The 19,536-nt window shown below is 45.4% G+C and overlaps 1 protein-coding gene across 1 annotated transcript in view; it reads right to left on the bottom strand.

The window, feature by feature from the left end:
* Positions 1-19,536, bottom strand: part of HYDIN (HYDIN axonemal central pair apparatus protein) — a 2,443,906-nt gene that overhangs the window by 979,081 nt on the left and 1,445,289 nt on the right. Inside the window, exon 63 of the mRNA XM_030205004.1 lies at positions 3,797-3,813. Within this exon, the coding sequence (XP_030060864.1) occupies positions 3,797-3,813 (17 nt within the window). The remainder of the gene's footprint in view (positions 1-3,796; positions 3,814-19,536) is intronic.

Genomic DNA, 19,536 nt, shown 5'->3' with positions numbered 1-19,536 from the left:
GCCGCTGCAATGGCTTCCTTGACCCATCTTGCCACTGTAGGCTTAGCAGCCTGCAGACCCTTACGAGGACCTGCAAACAGGACAAACAGATGATCCGATTTCCGGAAATCATTGGTCACTTCCAAGTATCTGATGATGACACGTCTCACATCCAGATATTTGAGAGCAGAGTATTCCTCTGGGTAGTCCTCCCTACGAAAGGAAGGGAGACAGAGCTGCTGATTCACATGGAAGCGAGAAACAATCTTGGGCAGGAAGGAAGGCACTGTGCGAATAGTCACTCCTGCCTCAGTGAACTGCAGAAAAGGCTCTCTACATGAGAGCGCCTGGAGCTCGGAAACTCTTCTGGCTGAAGTGATAGCCACCAAAAAGACTGCTTTCAACGTCAGGTCTTTCAGAGATGCCCTCGACAAGGGTTCAAAAGGCGGCTTCTGCAATGCTCTTAGCACCAGGTTGAGATTCCACGCAGGCACCACTGAGTGCAGAGGAGGGCGCAGGTGATTAACTCCCTTGAGAAAGCGCACAACATCTGGCTGCGAAGCCAGGGAAACACCCTTCAGGCGGCCCCTGAAGCAAGTCAGAGCCGCTACCTGGACTTTAAGGGAACTGAGCGACAGGCCTTTCTCCAGACCTTCTTGCAGGAACGCCAACACTGAAGAAATTGGAGCAGTGAAGGGAGAAAGTGAGCCTGCTTCACACCACGCTGCAGCCAAACCCTGGCGTAAGCAGTAAAAGTAGAGCGCTTCTCAGCATAGTGGCGATGACCTTGTCTGAGAAGCCCTTCTTTCTCAGACGCTGCCGCTCAATAGCCAGGCCGTAAGACCAAAGGGGGAGGGATCCTCCATCACCACGGGACCCTGATGTAACAGGCCCTGCTCCACTGGCAGCCGCAGAGGATCGTCGACTGAGAGCCTGATCAAGTCCGCATACCAGGGACGTCTGGGCCAGTCCGGACCCACCAGAATTATCCGGCCCGGATGCTTTGCCACCCGGTCTAGCACCCTGCCCAACATGGGCCAGGGCGGGAACACATAGAGAAGCTCTTGTGTCGGCCACTGTTGGAGAAGAGCATCTACTCCCAGGGATCGAGGGTCCCGTCCTCTGCTGAAAAAGCGCGGCACTTGGCAATTGGCCGATGACGCCATCAGATCTAGGCTCGGCTGGCCCCAGCGCTTCGTGATGTCCAAGAACGCCTGAGCAGATAGCTGCCACTCTCCGGGCTCCAAGGTATGGCGACTGAGAAAGTCCGCCTTGACATTCATGACTCCGGCAATGTGGGCCGCTGACAGCTGTTCCAGGTTCGCTTCCGCCCACTGGCATAGATTCATGGCCTCCTTGGCTAGAGGGGCGCTCTTGGTACCTCCCTGGCGGTTGACATAGGCCACAGCCGTGGCATTGTCCGACAGGACCCGTACTGGCTTCAACGCCAGTACCGGGATGAACTCCAAAAGCGCCAACAGAATGGCTCTGAGTTCCAGGAGGTTGATAGACCACTTTGCCTCTGCAGGAGACCAGAGCCCCTGCGCTGTCCTTCCAAAGCAGTGGGCTCCCCAGCCCGACAAAGAGGCGTCCGTCGTGACGACAATCCACTCCGGGGTCACCAGAGGCATTCCTGCAGACAACTTGTCTGTCTGCATCCACCAGCTCAGCGCCTTGCGCACTGCTGGGTCCAAGGGAAGGCGCACAGCATAATCCTCCAACATCGGAGTCCAGCGCTGCAGCAGAGAGTGTTGTAGTGGTCTCATATGAGCCCTGGCCCAGGGCATTACTTCCATCATGGCCGTCATAGAGCCCAACAGCTGCACATAGTCCCAAGCCCGAAGAGGAGAGGCTACTAGGAACTGGTCCACCTGAGCCTGAAGCTTGACAATCCGATTGTCTGGCAGGAACACTCTGCCCACTTGGGTGTCGAATCGAACTCCCAGATACTCCAGGGACTGAGTCGGGCGCAGCTGGCTCTTCTTCCAGTTGATGATCCACCCCAGGGAGCTCAAAAGAGCAACCACCCGGTCCACAGCTTTGCCGCACTCTGTATAAGAGGGGGCTCGGATCAACCAGTCGTCCAGATAAGGATGGACTTGTACTCCTTCCTTTCGCAGGAAGGCCGCGATGACCACCATTACTTTGGAGAAGGTCCGCGGAGCAGTAGCCAACCCGAAAGGGAGGGCTCTGAACTGGAAGTGTCGGCCCAGGACTGCAAAACGCAGAAAGCGTTGATGAGGAGGCCAGATGGGAATATGCAGGTACGCTTCCTTGATGTCCAAGGAAGCCAAGAACTCTCCTGCCTTCACTGCCGCTATAACAGAGCGGAGAGTCTCCATGCGAAAGTGCCGCACTTTCAAGGCCCGATTGACCCCTTTGAGGTCGAGGATAGGCCGGACAGAACCTCCTTTCTTTGGTACCACAAAGTAAATGGAGTAATGTCCCTAGCTAGTCTGATTTTCTGGCACCGGAATGACCGCACCCAGGCGGATCAGGTTGTCCAAGGTCTGCTGCACTGCCACAGCTTTGACCGGAGACTTGCAGGGAGAGAGTACAAACCCGTCTCTTAAGGGTCGGCAGAACTCTAACTTGTAGCCGTCTCTGATGACTTCCAGCACCCAAGCGTCTGAAGTTACTTTGGTCCACTCGCCCAGAAACGAGACAGGCGTCCTCCAATCTGCAGTGGGCCATGGACCAGGACCCCGTCATTGGGTACAAGACCCTAGGGGAGGACCGGAGGGCGTACCTCCGGGACGGCGGTCTCTGCGAAAGGAATGCTGCTTGGGGGAGAAGTTCCTTTTGAAGGAAGAGGGGGCAGAGGAGCCCGACTTGCCCGGGCGGTACCGACGGGCTTCTTGAAACCGTCCTCTGGAGATACCGGGGCGAGCACTGGCCCGAGCCCTGACCTCTGGTAACCTCTTGCCCTTAAACGTGCCGAGATCGGTCACGATTTTATCCAGCTCGACCCCAAAGAGCAGCTTGCCTTTAAAAGGCAACTTAGCCAGGCGGGACTTAGAGGCGTGGTCCGCAGACCAATGTTTCAGCCAAAGCCAGCGCCGCACAGAGACTGTCTGAGCCATGCCTTTAGCCGAGGCTCTCAAGACATCATACAGTAAGTCTGCCAAATAAGCCAAGCCCGATTCCAGGGCCGGCCAGTCAGCCCTCAAGGAAGGATCCGAGGGGGAAGCCCGCTGCACCATCGTCAGGCACGCCCTGGCCACATAGGAGCCGCAAACTGAGGCCTGCAAACTTAAGGAAGCCGCCTCGAAGGACGACCTTAAAGCCGCTTCCAATCTTCTGTCTTGGGCGTCCTTTAGGGCCGTGCCACCTTCCACCGGCAACGCCGTCTTCTTAGTCACCGCAGTGATTAAAGAATCCACGGTAGGCCAAAGAAAGGCCTCACGTTCACTTTCAGGCAAAGGATAGAGGCGGGACATAGCCCTAGCCACTTTGAGGCTCGCTTCCGGGACATCCCATTGAGCCGAAATTAAGGTGTGCATGGCATCATGCACGTGGAAGGTTCTAGGCGGGCGCTTCGTCCCCAGCATAATGGCAGAGCCAACAGGGGCTGAGGGAGAGACGTCCTCTGGCGAGGAAATCTTCAAAATGCTCATGGCCTGCAGTAACAGGTTGGGCAAATCCTCTGAGCGAAAGATCCGCGCTGCAGAGGGGTCATCCGCTCCATCCGAGCGGGAATCCGTCTCCTCCAAGGAATCCCCAAAGGACCGTTGGGAGAACTCAGATACGCTGCCCTCATCTACATCAGAGGAAACAGCGTCCTCTAAGGCCTGGGAATCCACCCGAGGGCGTTTACTTCCGGGGGCCTCAACCCTGTTATCGGACAAGGGAGAAGGGGCAGCGTTTTGCATAAGGAAAGCCTGATGCAGCAGCAAAATAAACTCGGGGGAGAAACCCCCCAGACTGTGTATTTCAGCAGCCTGGGCCACAGCCCTATACGCACCCTCAACCGGCGCTCGCAAGAGCGGGGGAGCAACATGCTGCGCATCCAAGATGGTGTCCGGCGCGACACTCCGCGAAAGAGCCGCGCGGGAAGAACGGCGCTTAACTTTAGCCGCTTTTTTGCCGTCGCCCAAATCAAGGGCGGCCATGGCATGAACGTCTCCCAGCTCAAGGGCGGCCCAAGAAGAAGCCGTCCGAGCAGAGTGGCCGGCCAAGATGGCGGAGGCGAGCAGCGGGGGATGGGCGTTTATGGCGGGAAAAACCGCCGCGCCGGAAGACCTGGGACACTGACCGGCCTCCAAACTGACACCCAACAAGGGCGAATCAGACTTTAAAACCCCCGCATCCCCGCTAGAAGCGCACACGCGGTCCGGGGAGCAATTCTTCGCGCCCTCGCCCTCCGACGCCATAGGCCACGTGGAGATCAATCGGGGAACTCCCTGCCCGCTATAAAAAGGTAAAAATTACCTGCTTCTCGCTCCGAGCTGTAACGACCTGGTGTCCCAGTGAGTAGCTGCAATAAACGTTTAAAGAAACATCGAAATAAACGCCCTTAAGGACGTCCAAAATTTTTTTTTTTTTTTTTTTTTAACGGAGCCAGCGGGAGGGGGGAGAAAAGGAGGGACCTGGCGCCACCAGGTTTGCACTTGCTCAAGAAGAGCCCTCAACCCCAGGCACTCAACAAAACCTAAAAATTAGGCTTGGAGGCCTAGCCAGAGCTGCTGCTGTGTGTGACCACCACCTGCTGAGATAGAGAACATACTGAGGAGTTTCCGGCAGCACATGACCACATATAGGGAGGCAAAAGGATTGCTCTCTATCTCCACCTGCTGGTAGATGGACACAACCCACCAGTCTATGGATTGATCAGCATGATGATATGGAAGGGGGCGTTTCGGTAGGGTAGCGAAGGCGGGACGGTGGCGTGCTTTGAGATGGCCGGCTTCGCCCGATAATGGAAAAAAGACGGGTGTCCCTGGCGAGAATTTGGTCCACTTTATTTGGTCCCTTTTTTTCAGGTCCAAGTCACAAAAAAGTGCCCGAACTGACCAGATGACCACCGGAGGGAATCGGGGATCACCTCCCCTGACTCCCCCAGTGGTCACTAACCCCCTCCCACCCTCAAAAAAACAACTTTTAAAACTTTTTTTGCCAGCCTCTATGCCAGCCTCAAATGTCATACTCAGGTCCATCGCAGCAGTATACAGATCCCTGGAGCAGTTTTAGTGGGTGCAGTGGACTTCAGGCAGGCGGACCCAGGCCCATCCCCCCCTACCTGTTACACTTGTGGTGGTAAATGGGAGCCCTTCAAAACCCACCCGAAACCCACATGTAGATGCCTCCCTTCACCCCTTAGGGCTATGGTAGTGGTGTATAGTTGTGGAGAGTGGGTTTTGGGGGGGGGGGGGGGCTCACCTCCCAAGGTAAGGGAGCTATGCACCTGGGACCAATTTGCGAAGTCCACTGTAGTGCCCCCGGTTGTGCCCTGGCATGTGAGGGAGACCAGTGCACTACGAATCCTGGCCCCTCCCATGACCAAATGCCTTGGATTTGTTCGTTTTTGAGGTGGGTGCCATCGGTTTCCATTATCGGCGAAAACTGAGGATGCCTATCTCTAAATCCGGTGATCTCAGCATTTAGGTCGACCATCTTTAATGTTGACCTAAATGTTGAGATTTGGGCACCCCCCAACTGTATTATCAAAAAAAAAAAGATGGCCGGCCATCTTTTTCGAAAATACAGTTGGCTCCGCCCATTTACAGAGCCAGCCCTGGAGATGGCTGGCGTCGTTCGATTATGCCCCTCTTTATATTTGGGTACCTGCTAGGAGCCTATTCTGTGAAGGAAAGTAGGTGTCTACCTTCCTTTATAGAATCGACTCCTACCAGGTGCCTAAATATAGGTGCTGTATTATAAAATTGCCTTTTATGTGTGTGTGGGGGGGGGGGGGGGGGGGGGAGGGGTAGAAATGGTAGGATCCCTGACCCCTTTTATGCTGTTGTGGGGAGATAGAAGGTTGGGTAGTGGGGTTGCCGAGCCTCTTTTGTGCTGTTGTGGGGAGATGGAAGGTCAGGTAATTGGGTTGCCGAGACCATTTTGTGATGTGGTGTTATGGTCTGCTAGAGTATATTTTCTGCCTATGGATTTGTAACAGTCCAACTTGTTCTGCTTTCCAAGTAGGAGGTGTATTGATGTTCTAGGTAAGTGTGTGAGGGGAAGGGGAGAGGGATAGTGTGCACTGCACTTGGGGATGTGAGTGGGGGCACCTAGACAAACTTCCTTGGTGATAGCTCATTTCAGTGAAAACAATCTTCACTGTCCAATAAACGGGGTTCCTATCCAATCTATTTTTAAAGATAACCATATGTATGAGATGTATATATGCAAATGAATATGATAATCTGTCACACCCCACATTTTGCCCCCCCCCCCAATGGAACAGTCAAACTATGCCTATGGGAGGGAGGAAGGGAGGGAGGGAGAGTGACAGAGATATGGGCGATATTGGACAAAAGGGGAAGGAAGACAGAGGCTATGGGCTGGGGGAAGAAAGAAACTGGGCAAGACTGGATAGGTGGGGAAGGAGAGAGAGAGAATGGCAAAGAGCTGGAGCAATACTAGATAAAGGTGGTGGGGGGAGACACAGCGGCTATGGGCTGTGCAAAGTAAGAGAAATTAGGCACGGGATAGGAGTCAACTGTTCAAAATGAATGGGGATACTAAACCCAATAGAAATTACCCCTTCCTAGACACACAAGATTTGCTCAAGCACCCACAGAGCTGGAAGAGATCAGTGATGGAACTGGTGTGATCATACTGGGAGCGAGGGTTGCCAAGCAAGAGAAGCGGGGAGGGGGAAGTCGCTTGGGTACCCTAGACTGCCACGGGAGGACAGAGCCGAAAGGGCCAGAATCAAGAGTTCAGGGCCAGTGCGGGAAAACAGCCTGTCTCCTTCACCATTGAGGTCAATGAAGCTGAAAGACTAAAAGTCTCAGCTGCCCTTGAGAGAGAGGCTAGGATAAGGAAGTGTTACCCCCACTACGAGTCCCAGAATCCTAGGGGAAAGGAGGAGGATCTGGGAGGGCTGGATGAAAAGAATAGGAACAGCTGGGAGAGGGGGATAATGATGATGGGAAGCAGCTGGTAAGAAAGGCTACTACTACTACTGGCAGTCTGGAGAAGGTGGAGGAGGATTGGAGAGAGAGGAGATTTCAGAAGGAGAGCCCATGGACATTTCAACCTTAGCTCAAGCTAAAGGTAGGCAGGTAAAAGGGCTCATGGCCACATGGTTCTGTGACTTAATGAAAGAGGGAAAGAAGTGGATGCAGAAGCACTCCAACAGGAGGTGAGGGTTTTCAACTGGGGTCAGGAGGGTGGCTGTCAGATGTTAGAGACTGACAGAGGTTGGGTGGGACCCCTTTCATCTCCCAGGAAGTAATGAGAAGGGAGTGAAGGAAAAGTTGAAGCAAAAACCTGCTGATTATGTGTATCAAGGACTGTGCTGGAGAAAATAAATAAAGGGGAAAAAGAAAGACTGTTGGTCTGGAGTTTGTAAATCCTGGACAAGGGGACCCGGAGAAGGCACAGGCATGGGAGGGCTGTCTCTGTGTTTTTCTCCTGGAAAGAGGACTGCTCAGCTGGGAAGTTTGAGGAAGTGCGGTGTCCTGTGGATTACAAACCTGTGAAGGCCCCCGTGGGGTCACACTGGTTATAGTGGAAGAGAAGAAGACTGAAGAGAAAAAAAATGACACATGGATAGGAGACCCATGGAAAGAGAATTAAAAAGAAGACAGGAAAGCAATAACCAGAGACTGGGACCAAGAAAATTAGAAAAATGAAATTGCCAGACAGCAAAGGTAGAAACAATTTTATTTTAATTTAGGATAAAATAATGCGGTAACCATGTTAGTCCACTTTACAAGTTAATAAATATAAAGAAAAGAAACAACCCCCCCCCCCCCAAAAAAAAAAAAAAAATAAGGTGACACCTTTATATTGGACTATACGTATATTTTTACTAACTTTCAGAGACCAAAACCTACTTCTTCATGTCAGGACAGCATACTACTGTAATAGTATCATTGTCCTGACTTAAGCAAGGATGTTTTTGCCTCCAAAAACTAGTAAAAAAAAATGTAATAAGTCCAGTACAAATATATTACTTATTTTCTGTGTTTGTTTTATTTGCTAATTTTAAATGTAATAATTGGAATATGTACGTTGTTGAATTTACATCTGCTCTTTTTATATTTCTGTTTCTTTGGTATTGTACTGTATGCAGAATATGGATTCTCATAGACACGGAGAATCACGATGGCAGATAAGGGCCAAGTGGCCCATCCAGTCTGCCCTTCCTTAGTAGCCACTAGCTCCTCCTTTTTCTAAGGGATCCTACGTGCCCGTCCCACGCTTTCTTAAATTCCGACCTAGTCCTCATCTCCACGACCTCCACCAGGGGGCCATTCTATGCATCCACCACTCTTTCCGTGAAATAGTATTTTCTTAGATTCCTCCTAAGCCTATTTCCTCTTAACTTCATTTTATGCCCTTTCACTCCAGAGTTTTCCTTCATTTGGAAAAGGCTCACCTCCTGTATATTGTTTATATGGGACATGCATATCATGAACGATAAAATAACTTTACAACAGTAACTGAGAATTATGAGCAAAGCTAGGCTATGAACAGGTTAAGAGTCACTGAGAAGCTAAATAATAAGAATTACACAAAAATGTGAATCTCATGTCAGCTTGCCCTTCTGTTGGAGAGACAGGCAGATATGAAGTAATAACAGAGATGTGTGGCAGGAGAATGAAGTAATGTAAGGGAAATATGCTGCTGACCATGAAAGCAGATAATGAAGAAGACATACAGTAACTTTGGTTGCTGGGAAGATGTTTTTTGCAAAGTAGGATAACCTTACTGACCTTACTTATAATAAGCAAATATGTTATGAAGAACTTTGCTTCTGTAAGATAGAATTTGCTAGAATACGTTAGAAAATGCTGACTTTGTACTTCCAATACTAGTCTATAGGAGAAAAGGGTATAAAAGGAGAATCACGGACAGAGGCAATCAGTGAGCTATTGTCAGAGGTCACGTTTGTGTCCCGGTTGCTGTCTCATATGAGAATTAATTAATTATATTACATAATCTAATTGTAGTCCTATTACAGATTATTCTCATATTACTATAGCCTTCTGTGTCTTTCTGTCTCTCCACCTGGTGGTGATAGGACCACATTCCCTGGAGTTACAGGTAACTAGTACCTTTATATTTATTTATTACATTTGTATCCTGCGCTTTCCCACTCATCGCAGGCTCAATGCGGCTTACATAGTAACAAGAAAATACAATCTGTAGTATCAGAATCAACAAAGGAGGTATGTGATAGGACAAATGAACGAGGAGTAAATGGAATAGAGATATGAGAGAAAGCATAGGGATAGGTAAGGAAGTGGGTGATAAAGGAGAAGTTGGTAAGAGCATGCAGGGTAAGAAGGTTGGTAGGAGATATTTTCTGAATCGTTTTTGTTAATGATTAGTTGATTCGGGAAATAGATGGATTGCATTCAGGTAAACCTGTTTGAATAGATGGGTTTTCAATAGTTTCCTAAAGGGAAGATATTCACTGATTGACTGAATGTATCTGGGCAGAGCATTCCAGAGTTGGGATCCCAGGTAGGGGAAGTTAGATGCATGGTAGGTGTTGTACTTTAGTCCTTTGCAATTGGGAAGGTGCAGGTTAAGGTATGATCGTGAAGATGTTGACATGTTTCTGGTCGGAAGGTTTAATAGATTGACCATGTAACTTGGTGATACTCCATGGATAATCTTGTGGATTAATGTGATGGCCTTAAAGTTGACTCGTTCTTTAATAGGGAGCCAATGAAGTTTCATACGGAGGGGTGTTGCACTTTCAAATCTAGGCTTCCCATAAATAAGTCTAGCTGCCGTGTTCTGGGCAGTCTGAAGTTTTTCCATAATTTGGGCCTTACATCCAACGAAGATACTATTACAGTAATCAGTGTGGGTGAGTACCGTGGATTGTACCAAGCTGCGGAAGGTATTCAAGGGGAGATAAGGTTTCACGCGTTTCAACATCCACATTTTGTTGAACATTTTCTTTGTGATGGATGTTACGTGGTCTTCAAGGGATAAGTAACTCCAAGGACTTTCAGATTGTTGGATATAGGAATTGTGACATCAGGAGTGGTAAGAGTAGTTGGATGGAATGTGGAATAGTGGGAAGAGAGGATTAGGCATTGAGTTTTATCTTTGTTTAATTTAATTTTGAACGCGTTGGCCCAAGAAGTTAGGATTTTCATACCACTGGTTATTTTGTCGGAAATTTCTGCCAGGTTTTTTTTTTTTGTTACATTTGTACCCCGCACTTTCCCACTCATGGCAGGCTCAATGCGGCTTACATGGGGCAATGGAGGGTTAAGTGACTTGCCCAGAGTCATAAGGCACTGCCTGTGCCTGAAGTGGGAATTGAACTCAGTTCCTCAGTTCCCCAGGACTAAAGTCCACCACCCTAACCACTAGGCCGTCAGCATATATAAAAGGGTTGAGACCATGTTTGGAAAGAGATTTAGCCAGAGGAATCATCATAAGGTTAAATAGAATTCGGGATAGAGGAGAACCTTGAGGCACACTGCAATCTGATGACCAGGGAGATGATATTGCTGTAGATGACTTGACTCTATAGGATCTAGAGGTAATAAAGCCTTCAATCCAGCCTTATACCTAGGAGAGGGCAGAAAGATAAACAATATTAACACCACTGAGGTACTTAAACATCTCTATCATATCCCCTCTTTCCTGCCATTCTTCCTGTGTATAAATGTTGAGGTCCATAAGCCTGTTCCTATATGTTTTATGACAGAGACTGTTTACCATTTTGTAGCCACCCTCAGGACCAACTCCATCCTGTTTATATCTTTCAGTAGATACGATCTCCAGATTTGCGTGCAGTACTCCAAATGGGGCCTCATCAAAGACTTATACAAAGGCACTATCGCCTCTCTTTTCCTGCTGGTCATCCCTCTCCTTATGCAGCCAATCATCCTTCTGGCTTTGACTGTCACCTTCTCTACCTGCTTGGCCAGCTTAAAGTCTTTGGACACATCACCCTCAAGTCCCACTCTTCTTTCGTACACAGAAGCACTTCACCCCCTATACTGTACCGTTCCCTTGGATCCTACATTTTTTAGCATTAAATTTTAGTTGCCAATTTTCAGACCATTCAAGCTTTGCTAAATCCTTCCTCATGCCATCCACACCCTCCAGGATGTCCACCCTATTACAGAGGTTGGTATCATCCGCAAAGAAATAAACCTTACCAGAAAGCCCTTCCACAATATTACTCACAAAGATGTTAAAAAGGGCAGTCCGAGGACCAATCCATGCGGTACACCACTGATAACATGCCTTTCCTCAGAGCAAGCTCCATTTACTACTACCCTCTGTCTCCTCCCATTTAACCAGTTTTTAACCCAGTCAGTCAATTTAGGTTCCATACCAAGGGCACTCAGTTTATTTATCAGTCGCCTGTGTAACTCAGTTTATTTATCAGTCGTATCAAAGGCTTTCTAAAATCCAAGTACACTACATCTAGTGCCCCTCCCATGTCCAACTATTTGGTCACCCAGTCAAAGATATCAATCAGATTTGTCTGACACAACCTGCCTCTAGTGAAGCCATGCTGCTTCAGGTCCTGCAGTTCATTCGATTCAAGAAACCTCATGATCCTCCACTTTAGAATAGTTTCCATTAGTTTACTCACCACAGAGGTCACACTGACAGGTCTATAATTCCCAACCTCCTCCTTACTTACACTGTTGTGCAGAGGGACCACATCTGCCCTTCTCCAGTCCTCTGGGTCCACTCCAGATTCTAAGGAGGCATTGAAGAGGTTAGACAGTGGAGCCGCAAGAACATCAGGCCCCATTGCTTTGTCTACTTTTAGTTTAGTTAGCTTCTCACAGTCTTCTAAGAATCGGTTCTGGTCTACCACACATCCATCCCCTTTACCATTTGTTTTCTGAGATCCTACCCCTGGCCTTTCATCCGTGAACACAGAACAGAAATAACTGTTAAGCAGTTCAGCTTTATTCTTATCGGCTTCTACTAATTTCTCCCTCTCAGCTTTGAGCCTCACAATGCTATTTTGGCACTTCCTCCTGTCACATATATATCTGAAAATTGTCTTGTCCCCCAATTTTACCGTATCGGCTAATTTTTCTTCCATTTGTCTTTTCATTTTCCTGACAGCTTTTCCAGTTTCTCTTAGCTTTTCTAAGTATTATTGCCTGTCTTCCTCTTTCTGAGTCCTCTTGTTACATGTGAAGGCTAATCTTCTTCCCCTTACCCTTTCAGCTACTGCATTTGAGAACCAGAGTGGCCTTCTTTTCCTCTTACTGTTATGTAATTTTCTTTAAAATAGCTACATTCAGTTTTGCCCACTGCTGTTCTACTTCCTTCAGCTGTTCCTATCCAACCAACTCTTCCTTGAGAAATTCTCGCTGGTTCAGTTTAATTTTTGTCTATATATTTCTATTTTTAGTTTCTGGTTACTTATTCTATACCTGTTCATGTGTCAAAAAGGCAGGGTACTCTGTTAGCATCAAGTGTCTATGTAGGACTGATCTGTACTAATTCAGCTTGTTTTGTTTTCCAATATGTGTATTAATGTTTTTCTGCCACTGCAATGCTTGGGGTGTTTGTTTGTTTTTTTTCTAGGAAGGACTTTGTATGACCCCCCCTGGAAATTTGCTTGTAAACATACTAGATTCAATGGCCCAACTTGTTAAGAATACTTTTTACTTTGTAGTAAAAAAGTAGTTTTCACTACTTTGAAGCCAGTACTTGTACTTTTAAAAAGTAGCAAACCCATCTCTGATAATATGTATACTTTTAGACATATTAATACATGTTGGGTGGGATCAAACAAAACACACAGGAGTACATGCATTCTGAAAGAAAACAGATATATAAAAATAACTTCTAAATAGCATAAAAGGATTGTGTTTGAATAATTCTTATATTGGTCCATGTCACGAAATGCCTAAACACCCACCTGAGGTTACCCAACGGCCACTTAGAGGGTCTATCCCCAGCACAGCTCAGGTCTGCCTACACCTGCCACATGTGCTCTACACTAGCACCCTCCTCCCACTGACTGAGTCACAACCGCCTCTGGGTGAGTGTCCTGCTCTCAAATTATTCTTGGTGATTTCTAGGTTACTAGCGCCACACTCCCAGTGGTCCCACAGTTCCCTGAAATCACTCACAGACCCAACATACAAACCACCAGACAGCAGAGTCAACAAACTGAAAATTGTTTACTGTCTTAAAAATATGGAACAGTGAAACATAAAAAGTGCAATCAGAAGAACAATAACAAATAACTGAAATATGGATCAATTATAACATTAACTAAACATTTGTTTACTTTCTAAAAAGTACCTGGGAAGATCAGGACATATAATTGTTCACTGAGCCACAGCAAAGAGACCCTGCTCTGTTTTCTTCCTGGCTAAGAATGGGGGGGAAAACCAGTAAAAACCAAATGAAATGAGCTCCCAGGCCAATCAGAGCCCAGAACAACAATCTTTGAAAATATACTGCAGACTGCTTTCCAAAAAGGCTTAAACAAAGAAAACAGCCTTAGTTCTACAGCAGCTTCAAAACATAAATATGCACCACCTGCTGGTCAAACTAGAGAAATATACTTCAGGAAATAATTAAGGCAGTTTTACAGGCTTAAAACACACTGTTCTGTCACAGTCCAATAAATCAGTATTACTTGTTGGTAATTAATGCTCTTTGATAACAATAGTGGGACAAGTTGTGGGTCCTTCATTGTGTTCTGGCACCAAGACTGTATCCAGATCTTTCTAGAAAAAAATTCTAGGCACGTGTGATGGTTGTCCGACACTGGACTTGCATCTGCTTAGTTTATTTGCTAGTTAAGTTTAAAAGGAGATATCTAGTGGCTATACCAGATTTAGATACTGAATGACCTCAGAATGTTCCAAGTTTGGGAGGGAAAGGGGGGGGGGGGGGGTTGGAGAAACTAAGATTCAGAGATAGATATGCTGCACTGTTGTCTATTTTATTTTATCTTTTTTAGTTTACAAACTTTTTTAAAAATTCTTATATATTGCCTGAAATCTATCACAGCAGTGTACATTCAGGTACAGTAGGTATTTTTGTATCCATAGATGACTCATAATCTGAGTCTGTATTTGAAGTGGGCTCCAATGGTTTTCAGTCTGTTTCTCTAATCCAGTATCTCTCCACACTCGTCCTTCCCTACACCCCTTCCCGTGCACTCCGCTCCATGGATAAATCCTTCTTATCTGTTCCCTTCTCCACTACTGCCAACTCCAGACTTCGCGCCTTCTGTCTCGCTGCACCCTACGCCTGGAATAATCTTCCTGAGCCCCTACGTCTTGCCCCATCCTTGGCCACCTTTAAATCTAGACTGAAAACCCACCTCTTTAACATTGCTTTTGACTCGTAACCACTTGTAACCACTCGCCTCCACCTACCCTCCTCTCTTCCTTCCCGTTCACATTAATTGATTTGATTTGCTTACTTTATTTTTTTTTTTTGTCTATTAGATTGTAAGCTCTTTGAGCAGGGACTGTCTTTCTTCTATGTTTGTGCAGCGCTGCGTACGCCTTGTAGTGCTATAGAAATGCTAAATAGTAGTAGTAATAGTTAATGGTTAGAGGAGTGGAATAAGTAAATTTCTCAAGTTTGGAACTAAGTCCTGGACTGGACTGTAGTGGAGTATAATAAGGTCCAGTTTTCTTGTGCTCCAACATATTTATTTCTATATTGATGAAGCAGCATGTGCAACACTTCTCTATGCCCTACTTAAGTTCAAACTATGACAAACCAAGGCATTTTGAACTTGTATGATGTTTTGATCATGTCACTCCCCCCCCCCCCCCAAAAAAAAAAAATCTTGTCTGTCATCGATGGTTACCTATTTATTTATTGCATTTGTATCCCACATTTTCCCACCTCTTTGCAGGCTCAATGTGGCTTACAATACATCATGGATGGTGGAAATATATAAGAAAATAGACATTTAGTATTGCAGAAAGATCTTGGGTACATGATAATGATAAAGCATGATAATAGTATAAGCAAGTATTATAAGACAATTCTGGATATATGTGGAGGAGTTCACATTTGTTGATCTTTGTGGTATGCCTTGTTAAAGAGATGGGTCTTCAGTAGTCTGCGGAAGTTAGTTAGTTCATATATCGTTTTCAAGTTGCACGGCAGTGCGTTCCAGAATTGTGTGCTCAAGTAGCAGAAGGTTGACGCATGCATTAGTTTGTATTTTAGACCTTTGCAGTTGGGGAAGTGAAGATTGAGGAATGTGCGGGGTGATTTTTTAGCATTCCTAGGTGGTAAGTCTATCAGGTCTGACATCTCCGTGAATGATTTTGTGAACTAGGGTACATATTTTGAACATGATGTGTTCTTTAAGAGGGAGCCAGTGTAGCTTTTATCGTAGGGGTTTAGTGCTTTCATATTTTGTTTTACTGAATATGAGTCTAGCTGCAGTGTTCTGGGCTGTCTGGAGTTTCTTGATTATTTGCTCTTTGCAGCCAGCGTAGAGTGCATTGTAGTAGTCTAAATGACTGAGTACCATTGATTGTACCAGGCTACGGAAGATGGTCCTTGGGAAAAAGGTCTTATTCTTTTTAATTTTAATTCAGAATCCAATATTCTATTCTATTCCATGTTCTATAAAGTACTATATTTAGGAATTTCTTTGTATCTTTCCTCTTTGATTGTTCCCTAAATTCCCCCACAAAATCTTTGGTCGATTTTCACCCACCAACTTTCCACCCAGCAGCCACTGTTCACAGCTGTACTCCACTCAATGCTCATTTTTTTAAAAACTGCTCCTTCTCATTGGAATTCTGTCACCTGGCTCTTCATGCAGAACAGACATATCCAAAGTTTAAGGCCGCTCTCAAGGCTCACCTATTCAGTTTGCTATATGGTGGCCAGTAAGAACAGTAGGGGGCACCACTGGTGGTAGTGCCACTAGTGGCAGCTATACCTTTATGCTTTTTACTTTATCTAACTTTACTCTCTGTCCTTTTCTATCATGAATTGTAGCTCTTTTCTATTTCTTCTTTTTTTGAGTTTTGACTGTAAACCACTTTGATTGGCTTTTGAAAGGCGGTATATCTAGAGAATATATAATAAACATCTCCGAGCCACATCTCAAACCCTCATTCATACTCCAACACCATATAACACCCCTTCACTCATATCCTTCCAACTGCCTCCTATGCCTCCCTCTTATCTATTCAGTTTCTGAGTCCAACTACCATCAGCAGAATGGGGAGGGGCCATGGCCCTAACAATATTTTGCCCAACACAACATTACTAATGAGGGAGACTAGGGGCAGGGCCTGGAGATTGGTTGGTTGGTTTGACAACTTTAGAAAAAAAGGTTTCTGTTGCCCCTGCCTAATCTCCTTATACCCAAAGTCCTGATCTGCTCTCCCATTCTACATTGGAGTCTCCACACATCCCTCAGCCCCATTCTTCCTTTATTTATCACTTAACAGTTGCCAAACTGGGACGAAGCAAAGGTCCATCAAGCCCAGTATCCTGTTTCTAACAGTGGCCAATCCTAAAACAGATTTTATGCTGTTATCCTAGAAATAAGCAATAGATTTTCCAAACTCCATCTTAATAATGGCTTATGGTCTTTTCTTTTAGGAAATAATCCAAACCTTTTTTTAAACCCTACCAAACTTAGGGGGGTCTTTTACTCAAGCTTAGCTTGAGTTACCTGCAGCAGCAGGGTTCACAGAATAAAATGGGCCCTGCTGCAGATAATTCAAGCTAAGCTTTAGAAAAAGACCCCCTACCTGATTTTACCGCATTCTCTGGAAACAAATTCCAGAGTTTACCACGTTCAACAAAGAAATATTTTCTGATTTGTTTTAAATTTACAACTCTGTAGCTTCAATGTGTGCCCCCTAGTCCTTGTATTTTTGAAAAGAGTAAAATAAGCAATTTGTGTCTTCCAGTTCCACTCCACTTAGTATTTTATAGACGTCTAGCAGCCGTCTCTTCTCCAAGTTGAAGAGTCCTAGTCTCCATATATTTCCCCATAGTGAAGTCATCCAATCCCGTTTACCATTTTCTAAGCCCATCTCTGCACTTTTTCTAATTCTGCTATATATTTTTTGAGATGCGGTGACCAGAATTGCACACAGTATTTGAGGTGCGGTCGCACCATGGAGCAATACAAAGGCATTATAACATTTTCATTTTCCATTCTTTTCCTAATAATTCCTAACATTCAACAGATCATCAACGATGACACCTAGATCCTTTTAGTGGGCGGTGACTCCTAATGTGGAACCTTGCATCATGTAGCTATAGTTTGGGTTCCTCTTTCCTACATGCATCACTTTGTACTTGCTCACATTAAATGTCATTTGCCATTTGGATACCCAGTCTCCCAGTTTTGTAAGTTCTCTTACAATTTTTTACAATCCTCTTGTGATTTAATAACTTTGTGTCATCAGCAAATGTAATTATCTCACTAGTTATTTCCATCTCTAGGTCATTTATAAATATGTTAAAAAAACAGCAGTCCCGGGGAGTACCGTCCAAGATGGCGTCTGAGGTAGATGTGTGTGAGAGCAGCTCCTGAACGCCAATATCCTTCCTGGCGTATCGGAACCTTTCGGAGCCCATTATGGGGAAAAGAAAGGGGAAGACCCCCACTCTCACCTCCTCGAGTCGGAAGGAATCTTCTCCGATGCAACAGGGGACTTTGGACGCGATGTTTCTGCGCACACCAGGAATTCCTGTGAGCACCTCGATAACGTAGAGATGCCGGAACGTAGCATTGAGGGAGTCTCTTTGAGTCCTCCCTCACACGCAGCGCCCCCAAGGCCTGGGGGAGGAGTATTGGCGTCGGAGGAACAACGCCATAGGGCACCCGAAGAGGTCGCAACCCTGGCAGCTGTAGGAGGAGGCCCCGTCGCCACCTCATCTCCTGCGGAAATATCAGAGCGGTTGGGGCGGCGAATCCTACCCCTAACAGAGTCAATGCATGGGATGCCCCCAGAGACGCCTGGAGATCAAAGTAGACCTGCTGTTGTGACCCTCGATACGCTGTGGGACGCTATTCAGGGCTTGCATGCTATCCTTACACAGACAACAAAAACAACACAAGGAGAAGTGGCGGAGATTAAACTGAATCAAGAAAAGTTTGCTGCTAGATTGGATACTCATGACACTAAGCTGGAGGCTCTGGAAACTGAGGTACAAACTTTAAAAAATTTTTCTTCATCTGTCTCCAGGGAAAAAATTATTCAGTTCAGAAAAATAGAGTATTTAGAAAATCAACTTCGAAAAAATAACTTAAGAATATTGAATTTTCCTAAGACTCCTTTATTGCCACCACTGGAGATGTTTAAAAAATATTTAAAAGACATTCTGCTTATTCCGATGGAAAATATGCCGCCAATAACTAGGATTCAATATATTGCTGGAATTCGAGGAGAGAGATCTGTTCCACAATTGAATTTAACTGAATTTCTTCAGGATTCATTAGAGTTAGTCACAGAAAGAACTACCATGCTAGTGACATTTGCATTCGAGCTAGATCGAAATAACATCTTCAAACTATATTTTCGCCATATCAATGAAGAATTCTTAGGAACGAAGATTCAAATTTTTCCGGACCTATCCAGGGATACGCAGAAAAGGAGGAAAGCTTTTTTACAGCTTAAAACTAGATTGCTTAATATAGGAGGAACTTTCCTACTTAAGTACCCCTGTCGATGTGTGGTAGTTTTTAACTCCCAGAATTATATTTTCTTTGAACCTGAGAAACTTCAAGAGTTTGTCGTTAGTAAGGAATAGTAAATCAGACCCTGAATATTATGCTATGTATCAGCTGTTCTCATAGAAGTTGCCTTCTACCTCTTATTACTTTAATTGTCTATAATATTTGATTGCTTAGATTTTGGACAACATTATTGTGGGCTTTAAAAAAATGTAATTTTCTTGTAATGTTTAATCATAATATTTTTTTTCCTATTTTTCTGAATTTATGTATATACATGAATGTGAAATGAAAATATTATAAATAAAATAAAAAAAAAAAAAAAAAAACCAGCAGTCCCAGCACAGACTTCTGGAGAACCCCACTATCTACCCTTCTCCATTAAGAATACTGACCATTTAACCATACTTACTGTTTTCTTTCTTTTAACCAGTTCTTAATCCACAATAGTTCAATGCCTCCTATCCCATGAATTTCTAATTTCCTCAAGAGTTGTAATGAGGTACTGTCAAATGCCATTTGAAAACGAAGATACACAATATTGACCAGCTCACCTTTATCCACATGTGTATTTACCCATTTAAAGAAATGTAGCAGATTTATGAGGCAAGATTTCTCTTGACTAAATTCATGCTGGCTTTGTCTCATTAATCCATGCCTATATATATGCTCAGTAATTTTGTTCTTTATAATAGTCTCTACCATTTTTCCAGGCATTACCATCAGGCTCACTGGTCAAT

This window comes from Microcaecilia unicolor, chromosome 5 (genome assembly GCF_901765095.1).
Source record: "Microcaecilia unicolor chromosome 5, aMicUni1.1, whole genome shotgun sequence".
NCBI lineage: Eukaryota > Metazoa > Chordata > Amphibia > Gymnophiona > Siphonopidae > Microcaecilia > Microcaecilia unicolor.
Note: the sequence above shows the minus strand (reverse complement) of the source record. Positions and strands in the feature narration are given on the sequence as shown.